Source organism: Callithrix jacchus, chromosome 1, assembly GCF_049354715.1.
Source record: "Callithrix jacchus isolate 240 chromosome 1, calJac240_pri, whole genome shotgun sequence".
Taxonomy (NCBI): domain Eukaryota; kingdom Metazoa; phylum Chordata; class Mammalia; order Primates; family Cebidae; genus Callithrix; species Callithrix jacchus.
Genome location: NC_133502.1, coordinates 99,059,753 through 99,072,698, shown reverse-complemented (window position 1 = coordinate 99,072,698; position 12,946 = coordinate 99,059,753). Strand labels below are relative to the sequence as shown.

The 12,946-nt window shown below is 39.0% G+C and overlaps 1 protein-coding gene across 10 annotated transcripts in view; it reads right to left on the bottom strand.

Moving 5' to 3' along the window:
• The window catches only part of KIF27 (kinesin family member 27), a 107,489-nt gene that overhangs the window by 66,554 nt on the left and 27,989 nt on the right, over positions 1-12,946 (bottom strand). For all 10 annotated transcript variants that reach the window (XR_008475699.2, XM_035303673.3, XM_035303662.3 and 7 more), the window contains 2 exons: positions 8,187-8,387; positions 2,976-3,934 (listed from right to left, as the gene is read on the bottom strand). Coding sequence is in view for 9 of the 10 variants with exons in the window: in XM_035303673.3 (XP_035159564.1) it covers positions 2,976-3,934; positions 8,187-8,387 (1,160 nt within the window). In the remaining variant the exon portion in view is untranslated. The remainder of the gene's footprint in view (positions 1-2,975; positions 3,935-8,186; positions 8,388-12,946) is intronic.

Sequence of the window (12,946 nt, the reverse complement as noted above, 5' to 3'; positions counted from 1 at the left end):
ATCCCAGACAAAAAAAGGAATCCATTTTTTAAAATCAGGTACCACATGTCTTTTACTTTGAGATTCATAATATGCATTAGCACTTTCAAAGGTCTGAGAGCTCCTGCGATTAAGAAAGCTGTTTGCTGGCATAAGATTTAGATTTTTAAAAAAGAAAGGTGGGTTGTGGTGGCTCATGCCTGTAATCCCAGCACTTTGGGAGGCTGAGGCAGGAGTTATCGCTTGAGCTCAGGAGTTTGAGACAAGCCTGGGCTACGTGGCAAGACCCTGTCTCTACAAAAAAATATAAAATTAGCCTCACATGGTGACCTGTGCTCCCAGCTACTTGGGAGGCTGAGGTGGAAGGACTGCTTGAGCCCTGGAGGTCAAGGCTGCAGTGAGCCATGATCATGCCACTATACCCCAACCTAGGTGACACAGGGAGACCGTGTCTCAAAAAAAAAAGAAGAGAGAAAGAATTCTGATTGCTTTTTGCAACCTACCATTCCCAAAATAATCTCATTATGGTACTTTTTCAACAAAACTGTTAACTTCTTTAGGATGTAATAATCTAGAGAACATAATCGAGAGCAAACTTAAATTTATTTTCCAGCATGTGGAAAGAGGAAGTTACTACCTACCTTACCCCCAAGCAATGGGTTTGATGGGCTTCCATTTCAGCCACCTTAGAAGCATGAAGGAAAAGTACTTCCTACTGCCAACTCCTATATGCGTTCCAACATTCAAGCTTCCAATTACCAGTACTTCCTGTTCCACCAGTTTTTTTGTTTGTTTTTTTGAGACAGTTTCACTCTTGGTCCCCAGGCTGGAGTTCAATGATGCAATCTTGGCCCATTGCAACCTCCACCTCCTGGGTTCAAGCGATTCTCCTGCCTCAGCCTCCTGAGTAGCTGGGATTACAGGCATGAGCCACCACACCCAGCTAATTTTATATTATTACTAGAGACAGGGTTTTACTATGTTGGCCAACCTGATCTCGAACTCTTGACCTCAAGGGATCCACCTGCCTCAGCCTCTCAAAGTGCTGGGATTACAGGCGTGAGCCACTGCACCTGGCAGTTTCTTATACTAACAAGGAACAGCCTACTCTACCTAGGCAGAGTTATTAACTTTCAGAAAAAAAAAAAAAAAACTCAAAAAAATGATTTCAAAAGTATTACATCTTTTTATGTTATTTATTTATTCATTTATATTTAGAGACAGGGTCTCACTCTGCCACCCAGGCTGGAGTGCAGTGGTGCAATCATAGCTCACTGCCGTCTTGAACTCCTGGGCTCACTTGAGCCTCCCACCTAAGCCTCCCGAGTAGGTGGGACCACAGCCACCATGCCTAAGTTTTTGATTTTTTGTAGAGACACATGTCTCACTTTGTTTCCCAGACTAGTCTCAAACTCCTGGGCTCAAAGCAATCTTCCAGCCTCAGCCTCCCAAAGTGCTATGATTACAGGCATGAGCCACTGTGCCTGGCTAAGACTAGTACATTTTTAATGTACAGATCTTAATGTAACAAAATAGTTTCAAATCTCATATTTCAGGCAACTAGAAATTTCTACTTGTTGAGTTTTGGTGTAATAGTAAAGAAGAATATCCACAACTATCTGAAAAAAATCAGTGAAATACTCCTCCCTTCAAACTACACAACTATGAGGCTATACTATAATATGAGGCTGAGGCTGAATTTTCTTCACAAACTTCAAGCAAAACAACATATTGCAACAAACTGAATGCTGAAGCAGATATGAAAATCCAACTGTTATTAGGCCAGATGTTAAAAGAGATTTGCAAAAATGTAAAGCAATTCTACTCTCATTAAAATTGTGTGTTAGAAAATATTTTTCATTAAAAATGCTCTTTATATTAACATGTAATTGGGTTACTGTTAGTTTTGAATGAATTAATAAATAGCTTAGATTTTTTTCAGTTTTAATGCTAACACGGTAAGTATCAATAGATATAACCCACATAAACAAAAGCTCTTTGAGGGATCTCGCTTTAAAAGCATAAAGAAGTCTTGTGATCAAAAATTTCTGAGAACTGCTGTAACAAAGGATGACACAAATGCCTTTTTTTATAATGCTACACATAAAAAGGCTTTGAGGAAATACTTCTAGCTAGATAAGAAGTAAGCTTAGAGCTTTAAAAAAAAGGAAATATACTTAAAGGATATTTCTTTTTTAACTAAAAAGCTCTTTTTAACTGTAAGTGTTCTTATTTTGAAAAATGGACAGAACCATGGAAGCTGGAAGCAATGTTATCTCAAGAAAAACTGAAGGACCATTCATTTGCTCACTAGATTGCAAACTTCAAGCAAGCAATAACGAGGTGTGTCCTGTCCTCCACTATTCCCACCATGACATACAATCTTCACACAATAAATAGTTTCTGAATGAGAAGTGGGGAAACTCAATATATGTACATATAACATGCACACATGTACATACATATATTCCTTAAATATTAATAAATATATTAACTTGTTGGTTTTTTTTAAAACCTATATTCCAAACACAAGGGATGAAGTATTTTTTTCTTTCAAGAACTACTGACCCATAGAGGGAGAAAAACTCAGTAGAAGATAACTTAATTTTATTTCTGAAACATGTTTATTTTCAATCTCTAAATTGACAACCAGGTCCACAAAGTTCTCTTTAATAAATATAACAAATTAAAATATATTTTAACCAAAGGAGAAAAGAGGAGGAGCCAAGAAGGGTATGAAGAGTGAGGAGGAAGCAATAGGAAAAGGGAGGGTAGAAAGAACAAAGTAAGAGAGGCAAGTGAGATTCTATATGTAAATCTTTTTAAAAAAAAAAAACTAAAATTCAAAAATGACTCTTAGAATTTACTTGCTCAAATAAATTTAGTCCTTAGTTATCCATAATAATGTCTATATATATTAACACATGTACCCCCAAAATATGTACATACATTATGTATCAAATAAATAAATAAATAAATAAATGATGTCTAAGTACCTGGCATTTCTTAAGCTCTCTCTTCAGCTGGAGAACTGTAACGTGCTGTGATCCTTCTTCCAGACTTGCAGTGCCTCCGATTCCTCGATATGAAGTGAGGACAGCCTTCCTGACCTCCTGGGTCATGTTAAACCACTCCTGCAATTTGTGTTGCTGCTTTTGGTTTAGTTTGACAGTATCTTTTAAGTCCACCAGGAAGGTAATGGCTTCTTCTATACAACATTGGTAACCCAAACATTCTCCTTGAAGCTGAGCTACTTGCTCCTCAAGAGAATGAATCCTATTTGTATCAGGACTCCCCTCTCGATGGATCTGGTTAGTTTGGCTGACCTTAGCCTGCTGGCTTTGCAAAGCTTCTCGAAGCAATTTAATCTCAAATTCCATGTCATCTATACGGTCTGACTCAGGGCTGAAGTTTACAATGGGTTTGTTTCTAATGTTCCGTGCTCTGTTGGCATATTTGAGAGAATTTAAGGACTCATCAAAATTTGAGGAGGATGGGCTGACACATGTAATCATGACAGTCTTGGCACTGCCTCCCAGGGAATCTTTCAGAAGCCGGGTAATTTTAGCATCCCTATATGGAATGTGTGAATTCTTCCTGTGTGGGTCCCCAAGAGCACTTATTACATTTCCTAAAGCCAGCAATCCACTATTGATTTGAATGGATTCTTTGAAGCGTTCACCAGTATTCCCCGTTTTGGTCACTCTTTCTGATCCTGCCAAATCCACAAAGTGGAACTTTGAGACAATATGCTGAGGGGAATACCATGATCCATCTTCAGCTGCCTCCATGTTTTTCTGAACTTGACAAATGCTGATTGTAAAAATCGCATGTGATCTGCTGGAGTGCTCATTCATTTGGGTGGTACTCGTATGTCTGGCTGCATTCCCCATCTCCAAAAGACTCATCACTTCATCTGCACTCTCCACATGGCATTCCTTGGCCCCAACAATCACTTAAAATAGCAACAACATGTTTTTAAGCCAAGTTTTCATCAAAACCTACTATAGTTAACAGTTACCATTTGCTAAACTGGCCAAGATAGTCTTTTTTTAAAAAGTCAACAGCATTTCAAATAATAATAATAACGTTAGCAAATAATTTTAGATAATCTCCCAAAGAAACTATTTTAACAGACAGCACTCATTTTAATGTTTAAATTCTAAAAACTATAATTTTTTTTAAACTATCTAGTTTATTTAGAGTCATGAGTCACATTCAATTCCTTATAATGACCGACAAGAGAAAAACTCTTCATTCCAGTCTTTTGATTTGTAAAGCCTAATAGATTAATCTTTTTTTTTCCTTGAGATGGAGTCTCAGCCTGTCGCCCAGGCTGGAGTGCAATGGCGTAATCTCAGCTCACTGCAATGTGTACCTCAGGTTAAAGTAATTCTCCTGCCTCAGCCTCCTGAGTAGCTGGGTTTACAGGAATACACTACCACACCTGGCTAATTTTTGTTTTATTTTTAGTAGAGATGAGGTTTTACCATGTTGGCAAGGCTGGTCTTGAACTTCTGACCTCAGGTGATCTGCCTGCCTGCACCTCCCAAAGTGCTGGGATTACAGATGTGAGCCACCGCATCTGGCCTAGATTCATCTTTTATAAATTAATTAAATCTATAATTCAAAAGAGGTAATCAGTAGATTCGAAAAATTAATTAGTATCAATTAAAAATCATTATGTTTTTTTTTTTTTTCCCAATTTTGTTAATAATCAAACCATCCTTAGCTTTTAGGATTTTTTGGTATTGTGAGGTCATACTCAATGATGAGTAAAAAAAAAATCAATACAAATAAAGTTGGTTATTCATTTTTAAAACAGGTATGCTTGGCCGGGTGCGGTGGCTCAAGCCTGTAATCCCAGCACTTTGGGAGGCCGAGGCGGGTGGATGACGAGGTCAAGATATTGAGACCATCCTGGTCAACATGGTGAAACCCCGTCTCTACTAAAAATACAAAAAATTAGCTGGGCATGGTGGCGCGTGCCTGTAATCCCAGCTACTCAGGAGGCTGAGGCAGGAGAATTGCCTGAACCCAGGAGGCGGAGATTGTGGTGAGCCGAGATCACGCCATTGCACTCCAGCCTGGGTAACAAGAGCGAAACTCCATCTCAAAAAAAAAAAAAAAAAAAAAAAAACAGGTATGCTTTACATAATATCAGGGTGCAAGGTAAACAGATGAAATGGCAATTAAAAGAAAACACATCGAACGCCATAATTTATTGTACTCAAAAAAGAAAAACAGTTGTTATTTCAATGGCAAAATGAACTAAAAATAAACCACATTTACTACCTGCATTATTTGTTTATATTCAAAAATATTTCAAAAAGAAGTAGGTGGACTTAGGAACTAAATCAGAGAAGAAAAGCTTCTGGTTTCATGGTCGAATTATATTGCCATAATTCCTGTTTACTCAGATTGTGTCACATCACTATTTCTTTAAAAAGTAATCACTTCACTTTCATTATTTCCATCATGACACCTTTTTTTTTTTTTCTTGAGACGGAGTTTCGCTCGTTACCCAGGCTGGAGTGCAATGGCATGATCTCGGCTCACCACAACCACCGCCTCCTGGGTTCAGGCAATTCTCCTGCCTCAGCCTCCCAAGTAGCTGGGACTAGAGGCACGCACCACCATGCCCAGCTAATTTTTGTATTTTTAGTAGAGACGAGGTCAAGAGATTGAGACCATCATGACACTTTTTAAACAATCCAGTCCATTTAAATACCTGTAAATCACAGTAAAGCTTTCATTAAATTTTTCTAATGTTAGGCTATAAGTTAGCACTCTAGTTTTCAAACCCAGACACAAATCACCGGGTAGCTTTATAAAAAAGAAAGTGGCAATGCCCAGGCACCATCTCAGACCATTTAAATCAGAATCCCTGAGAAGTAGGACGCAGAAATCAGCATTTTTAAAAAGGTTCCCATGTGTACTAATTGTGCAGCAGTCAGCATGGACATCCCTGCTTCACACAGATATTCTAAAGAAATATGTCAAACAAATGCACTTTACTTGTGAGTGGGACATTATGTAAGACATACTGTAATTTAAGATAATTTGTAACATCCTTCCAAAATTTTTTCAGCATTATCAGATATGGAATATTTTGATCATCAAGTTTACCAAGAGTGATAGTGAAGTGTATACTTCTATGTCGCTTGATATCTTACAAGAAGCATGTATTATTATTATTTTTTTTTAGATGGGGTTTCGCTTTTGTTACCCAGACTGGAGTGCAATGGCACGATCTCGGCTCACTGCAACCTCCGCCTCCTGGGTTCAAGCAATTCTCCTGCCTCAGCCTCCCGAGTAGCTGGGACTAGAGGCGCGTAGCACCATGCCCAGCTAATTTTTGTATTTTTAGTAGAGACGGGGTTTCACCATGTTGACCAGGATGGTCTCGATCTTTTGACCTCATGATCCACCCGCCTCAGCCTCCCAAAGTTGCAGCCGCATGTATTATTTTTTAACTCTCTGATAAAAGATAAAAACATTTAGTAATTGTATTCCATAAGATAAAGGAGCTCAAAACATCAGTCTGAACTCTATCCAGAAGAGATAAACTGTACCGAATTATCTAGTAAGACCATAAACTACCATATATAGTTTCTTCCTCAAAAAACAAAAACAAAAATAATTTCTTCAACCATCCAGAAATGCCAGGACAGGGCTATAAAGAGGCAAGATTTGCTGCTTCCTGTAGACTGCTATTTGAACGACTAAAGACATCTTATTTTCCTGACTGCTAGGAACTTCCCTTCTCTGGCAGGATCTCCAGGAAGGTTTTACTAAATATGTTTTTTAGGAGAAAAAGACATCCAAGAATAGGCCGAGCATGGTGGCTCATGCCTATAATTCTAGCACTTTGGGAGGTCAAAGCAGGCAGATCACTTGAGCCCAAGAGTTCAAGACAGACCTGGGCAAACATGGTGAAACCCCATCTCTACAAAAGATATGAAACTTAGCCAGGCATGGTGGCAGGTGTCTGTAGTCCCAACTACTCGGGAAGGCTGAGGTAGGAGCATCATTTGAGCCTGCAAGGTTGAGGCTGCAGTGAGCCATGATCATGCCACTGAATTCCAGCCTGGGTGACAGAGGTGAGACCCTGTCTTAAAAAAAAAAAAAGAATAGTCACTGCAATATTATTAATAATAGTTAAAACCTGGAAACAGCCTAAATGTCTAATATTAAATAACTATAAATGCATTCATAAGACAAATTACCATGTAACCATGAAAAATATTTAATCACATGTGAAATTTTTCACAATATAAATATTAAGTGAAATATAAAATGCAAAACTGTGTGCAGGGTTGCAAGTATGTATTTTTAAAAATTACATGTATATAGAAAAAGAAATCTGCAAGGAAACACACCAAAAAGAGAAGTTGGTAAGTTGGTATTTCTAGGCTCTGGGATTAAAAATTATCTTTAACTTTCTTCCTTATACTTTCCTGTTTCCAAAATACTCTATGATGAACATATTAGCTTATAAACTAGAAAAGCAGAAATTGTTATTCTTTAAAATCCTTGCAGGTTGACCCTCCCATTCTAACCTTCTCCCATTTCCAACAAATGGGTATTGGTTAATGAAATTAATAGGCTACTAATGTAGAAAGTCAGACCTTGAGGAATACAACAAAAAACAAGGAAATGTCAATATGAAAATATATATATATATAAACTTAACTTAAAAAACAAAAAAGGAAGAAAGAAGCTGGGCATGGTGGCTCACACCTGTAATCCCAGCACTTTGGGAGGTTAAGCTGGGTGGATCACGAGGTCAGGATTGAGACAAGCCTGACCAACATGATGAAACTCCATCTCTACTAAAAATATAAAAATTAGCCAGCTGTGGTGGCACACATCTGTAATTCCAGCTACTTGGGAGGCTGAGACAGGAGAATCGCTTGAACCCGGGAGGCAGAGGTTGCAGTGAGCCAAGATGGCACCACTATGCTCCAGCCTGGGTGACAGAGAGACTCTGTCTCAAAAAAAGAGAGAGAGAGAGAGAGAGAGAGAGAGAGAGAGAGAGAGAGAGAGAGAGAGATTAATAATCAATAAGGCTATTCAATTTAAAAGTAAAAACAAATTCATTTTGCTTCTGTATCTGTTTAAAGATTCCTTGGAATATATCCAGAAACTGAATTACAGCATGTCTGTTTGCTAATGAAGGCAACTGATTAAGCAGGCTACTTTACCTGTGTTTCCTTTTTCATCTTCTCGGATGTGAAGATCCCTCATGGATGTCTCTAATTCTAGAAGATCTCTTAGGTCTTCCTTGTATACTTCTATATAAGATACTTTTACATTAAAGTCAATGCTAGGATGTTCAGAAATGCTTTGAAATATTTCTTGAATAGCTCGAGGAATGATACCCTTTTGGCTCTCCACAACTGAAGCTGAAAATTTAGAAAAAGAAAGAACACCTGGAACTTAAAACATAAGAAAAGCAACCCCAAATTTACAGTTATTTTATTACATTTCTCTATAAGTTTTTTTTTTTTTGAGACAGAGTCTTGCTCTGTTGCCCAGGCTGGAGTGCAGTGGTGCAATCTTGGCTTACTGCAACCTTCGCCTACTGGGTTCAAGTGATCCTCCTGCCTCAGCCTCCTGAGTAGCTAGGATTACAGGTACCCACCACCAGGCTACTATAACTTTTTTTAAACCACAGCTACAAAATTCACAAGTTTTCACAGGTATCCCCTTACCAATAATTCATTAATACATTCATTCAACAAATCTTTATTTAGTACCTACTGTGTGCCAGGCACTATACTAGGACTCTGGAATCCAACAATAGACAAAACAGAGAGAAAAGAAATCCCTTCCCTGGTGAGATTCTGTGAGGAAAGACAGAAAATAGCAAAAAAGAGTAACTGGTAAGTTATTAAAAAGTGTTCATTGTACCTGGAGGAAAAAAAATAGGGCAGGGTAAAGGGACTAGAAGCCTAACTACCAGCGGGGAGGTGCTTGCAACTTTAAACAGGAAGGTTATGGTGGGCATCATTTAGAAGGTGACATCTGAGCAAGAGTTGAAAGAGGCCAGGCGCAGTGGCTTATACCTGTAATCCCAGCACCTTGGGAGTCTGAGGCGGGTGGATCACTTGAGGCCAGGAGACCAGCCTGGGCAACATGGTGAAACCCCATCTCTACTAAAAATAGAAAAATTAGCTGGGCGTGGTGACTATGCCTGTAATCTCAGCTATTTGGTTGACTAAGGCATGAGAATCACCTGAGGCTGGGAGGTGGAGGTTACAATGAGCTGAGATAGTGCCACTGCAAGCCAGCCCAGGCGACAGAGAGAAACTGTCTCAAAAAAATAAAATAAAATAAAATAAAAAGATTTAATAAGAAAATATATTTGGAAAGCCCAGGAATGAAACAGACGTAAATGGCACAGGTGAATTTCAAAGTAGGTAGATGCGGTAGATGTCCATTTTAATATAAATGATAAAACTATATGGGGTGGCATTTTATTCCATACTATGGTGGCTCACACCTGTAATCCCAGCACATTGGGAGGCCAAGTTGGGTGGATTACTTGAGTTAAGAAGTTTGAGACCAGCCTGGGCAACATGGCAAGACTCCTTCTCTACAGAAAAAAAAAAGAAAATAAAATTAGCTCGGTATCGTGTTGCACACCTAAGGTCCCAGCTACTTGGGAGGCTGAAAAGAGGGGATTTCTTGAGCCTAGGAGGCAGAGGTTGCAGTGAGCCAGGAGACAGAGCATGGGTGACAGAGCAAGACTCTTTCTCAAAAAATAAATAAATATTTTATCTTTCCCAATTCACTGTTCATTAAATACTAGATCCAGAGAGGTGGCTCTTGGCTCATAAAAAGTCCTTCTACACAAAGGGATTCCCCTGCTGACTCCATTGCTAGGATATTCACTACTAGTGGGAGCCATGTTCTATAACTGTTGGTGCTTCTGTTTACAATAGCAAAAACCTGGAACCAACCCAAATTCCCATCAATGATAGACTGATAAGGAAAATGTGGCACATCTACACCATGGAATACTATGCAGCCATAAAAAACTATGAGTTCATATCCTTTGCAGGGACGTGGATGAATCTGGAAACCATCATTCTCAGCAAACTGACACAAGAACAGAAAAATCAAATGACACATTCTCACTCACAGGTGGGTGTTAAACAATGAGAACACATGGACATGGAGGGGAGCATCCCACACTGGGGTCTCTTGCAGGGGGCTAGGGGAGAGACAACAGGGGTGGGGAGGTTGGGGAGGGATAACATGGGGAGAAATGCCAGATGTAGGTAACAGGGGGATGGAGGCAGCAAACCACATTGTCATGTATGTACATATGCAACAATCCTGCATGATCTGCAAATGTACCCCAGAACCTAAAGTACAATTAAAAAAACATGTTGGTGCTTTTAGATGACATATAATTCTAAAGCAGAAAATAGCTGTAAAAAGCAGGAAACTGGCCCTAGGTAAGACCAACCTATTTCACAATCCTTTGCACTAAAATATCTTTCTCTTTACATCATTTATTATGATCTGGGTGGAATCTCAATCACTGGAGTACAATTCATTTATGTTAACGAGAATGCTTTTTTTTTCAGTTAGAAGAGTTATCTTAAGAGATTGAGAATGCTTTTTTAAAAAAATTCTTGTATTTTATTTCTTCGCACATCACCAAGTGTATCTGTTCTGAGATTTCTGGATGGCGTGAAAAGGTGCAAGGAGCTATAGAGTAGAAAGGGATAATAAGAAGAGACAGGAAAGCAAGCCAGAGTCGATGGTGACAGAAAACGTGTACAGAAGACAGGTGCAGAAAGGCCTGTCACACCCAGGCCTAGACGTCAGTTCAAGAGTGAGGAAGGGAACATCTCTACACCTCTTCTCCTCCAACACTATCTAAGCCCACAGCTTCTACAACCCAGAACACAGACTAGTACAATAACATTATGAGTGAACACTTATTTCTGTGCCCCCTTGTTTCAAAAAGGAATTAAAGCAACTTTACAAAAAGGCGTAGGAGGGACTCAGATACTTCTATATCAGTGTTCACAGCAACATTATTTACAGGAGCTACAACGGAGGAAGCAAACCAAATGTCCATCAAAAGAACGGATAAATAAAACACAGTATACACATACAATGGAATGTTCTTCAGTCAGAAAAAGGAATGAAGTTCTGATGCTAAGTGAGAAAAGCTAGACAAAGAAGGAAAACTACTGTATAATTCCACTTCTTTTTTTTTTTTTTGAGACATGGTCTCACTGTGTCACCCAGGCTGGAGTGCAGTGGTACAATCATGGCTCACTGCAGCCTTGGCCTCCTGGGCTCAGGCAATCCTCCCACCTCAGCCTCAGAAGTAGCTGGGACTACAGGGTTGCTCCACCACATCTAGCTAATTTTTTTTGTTTTTGTTTTTTTGTAGAGACAAACTCTCACAAGTTTGACCAGGCTAGTCTCAAACTCCTGGCCTTAAGCAATCCTCCCACCTCAGCTTCCCAAAGTGCTAGGATGTATGATTCTACTTTTTTTTGAGACAGTCTCGCTCCGTCAGGCTGAAGTGCAATGGGGCAACCTCAGCTCACTGCAACCCCTGCCTCCCAGGTTCAAGCAATTCTACCGCCTTAGCCTCCTGAGTAGCTGGGACTACAGGTGCCCATCACCACACCCTGCTAATTTTTGTATTTTCAGTAAAGATAGAGTTTCACCATGTTGGCCAGATGGTCTCAATCTCCTGACCTCGTGATCCACCCACCTGAGCCTCCCAAAGTGCCAGGATTACAGGAATGAGCTACTGTGTCCGGCCCACTTTTATGTGTTTGGTTTGGTTCTGTTTTTTTGAGACAGAGTCTTGATCTGTTGTCCAGGCTGGAGTGCAATGGTGCGATCTCAGCTCACTGCAAGCTCTGCCTCCCAGGTTCAAGCAATTCTCCTGCTTCAGCCTCCAGAAGCTGGGATTGCAGGTGCACAGCACCACGCCTGATTAATTTTTTGGATTTTTAGTAGTGATTGGGTTCACCATGTTGCCCAGGCTGATCTCAAACTCCTGAGCTCACCACACCCGGCCTTCACTTCTATGAACTATCTAGAACAGGCAAATTCAAAGAGACAGAAAGTAAATTAGGGATTATCAGATAATGTGGGGAGAGTTATTGCTTAACAGGTCATAGCTACTGTTTGGGTGATGAAAATTTTGGAAACAGTCATTATTATTGCATTAACAATTAATAGATGCTACAGAACTCTAAACTTAAAAGTAGTTAAAACAGTAAGTTTGATGATCTGTAAATTTATATGTACTTTATCACAATTGTAAAAACAGTAAAAATAAAGTGTATGAGATAAAATTTAAAATAAGTGGAGGGAAAAACTGGGACTTAAAAAGTTTTTGTAGACTAATTTTAAAAACAATGCCCATCATTTTTAGCATTGTTCCCTGGAAAATATATTCAAAGCAACAAAGAGTTGACTTACGAATAAACCTTAAAAACAGCTTGCTTCCAAGTTGAAGATTACCAAAGATTAGGGTTTTGGCAACAATATTCTGAAAATCTGAGTTTCCATCAACTTGTATGGCTGCCTTCCCCTAATTTAAGATGCAAGACTGCCATCATGTGGCAAGTAAAGCAAGTTGTGGGTTTTCATTTAATACAGTACAAACGAAGATTCCCTTTTAAGAGCTTATAGGAACTAGCCTGTGGGAAATATCTAAACCTTCCAAACTATAGTCTAGATAAGCAATCTTGATTATCCAGAATAAATAATTGACCAGAAATAGCTCATTTATTCCCCACATCAATAAAAAAACTTAATTTCAAATATTTATAATAAAGCTCCAATATGTATTTTGATAACTTAAATATAAAATTGGCAATATTAGTCTTATATTCCTGAAATAATCCATTTCCAAGAGAAAACCTGCAAAGTTTTATACCTCAACAGCTATCATTTAGCTATTACATGGTATTTA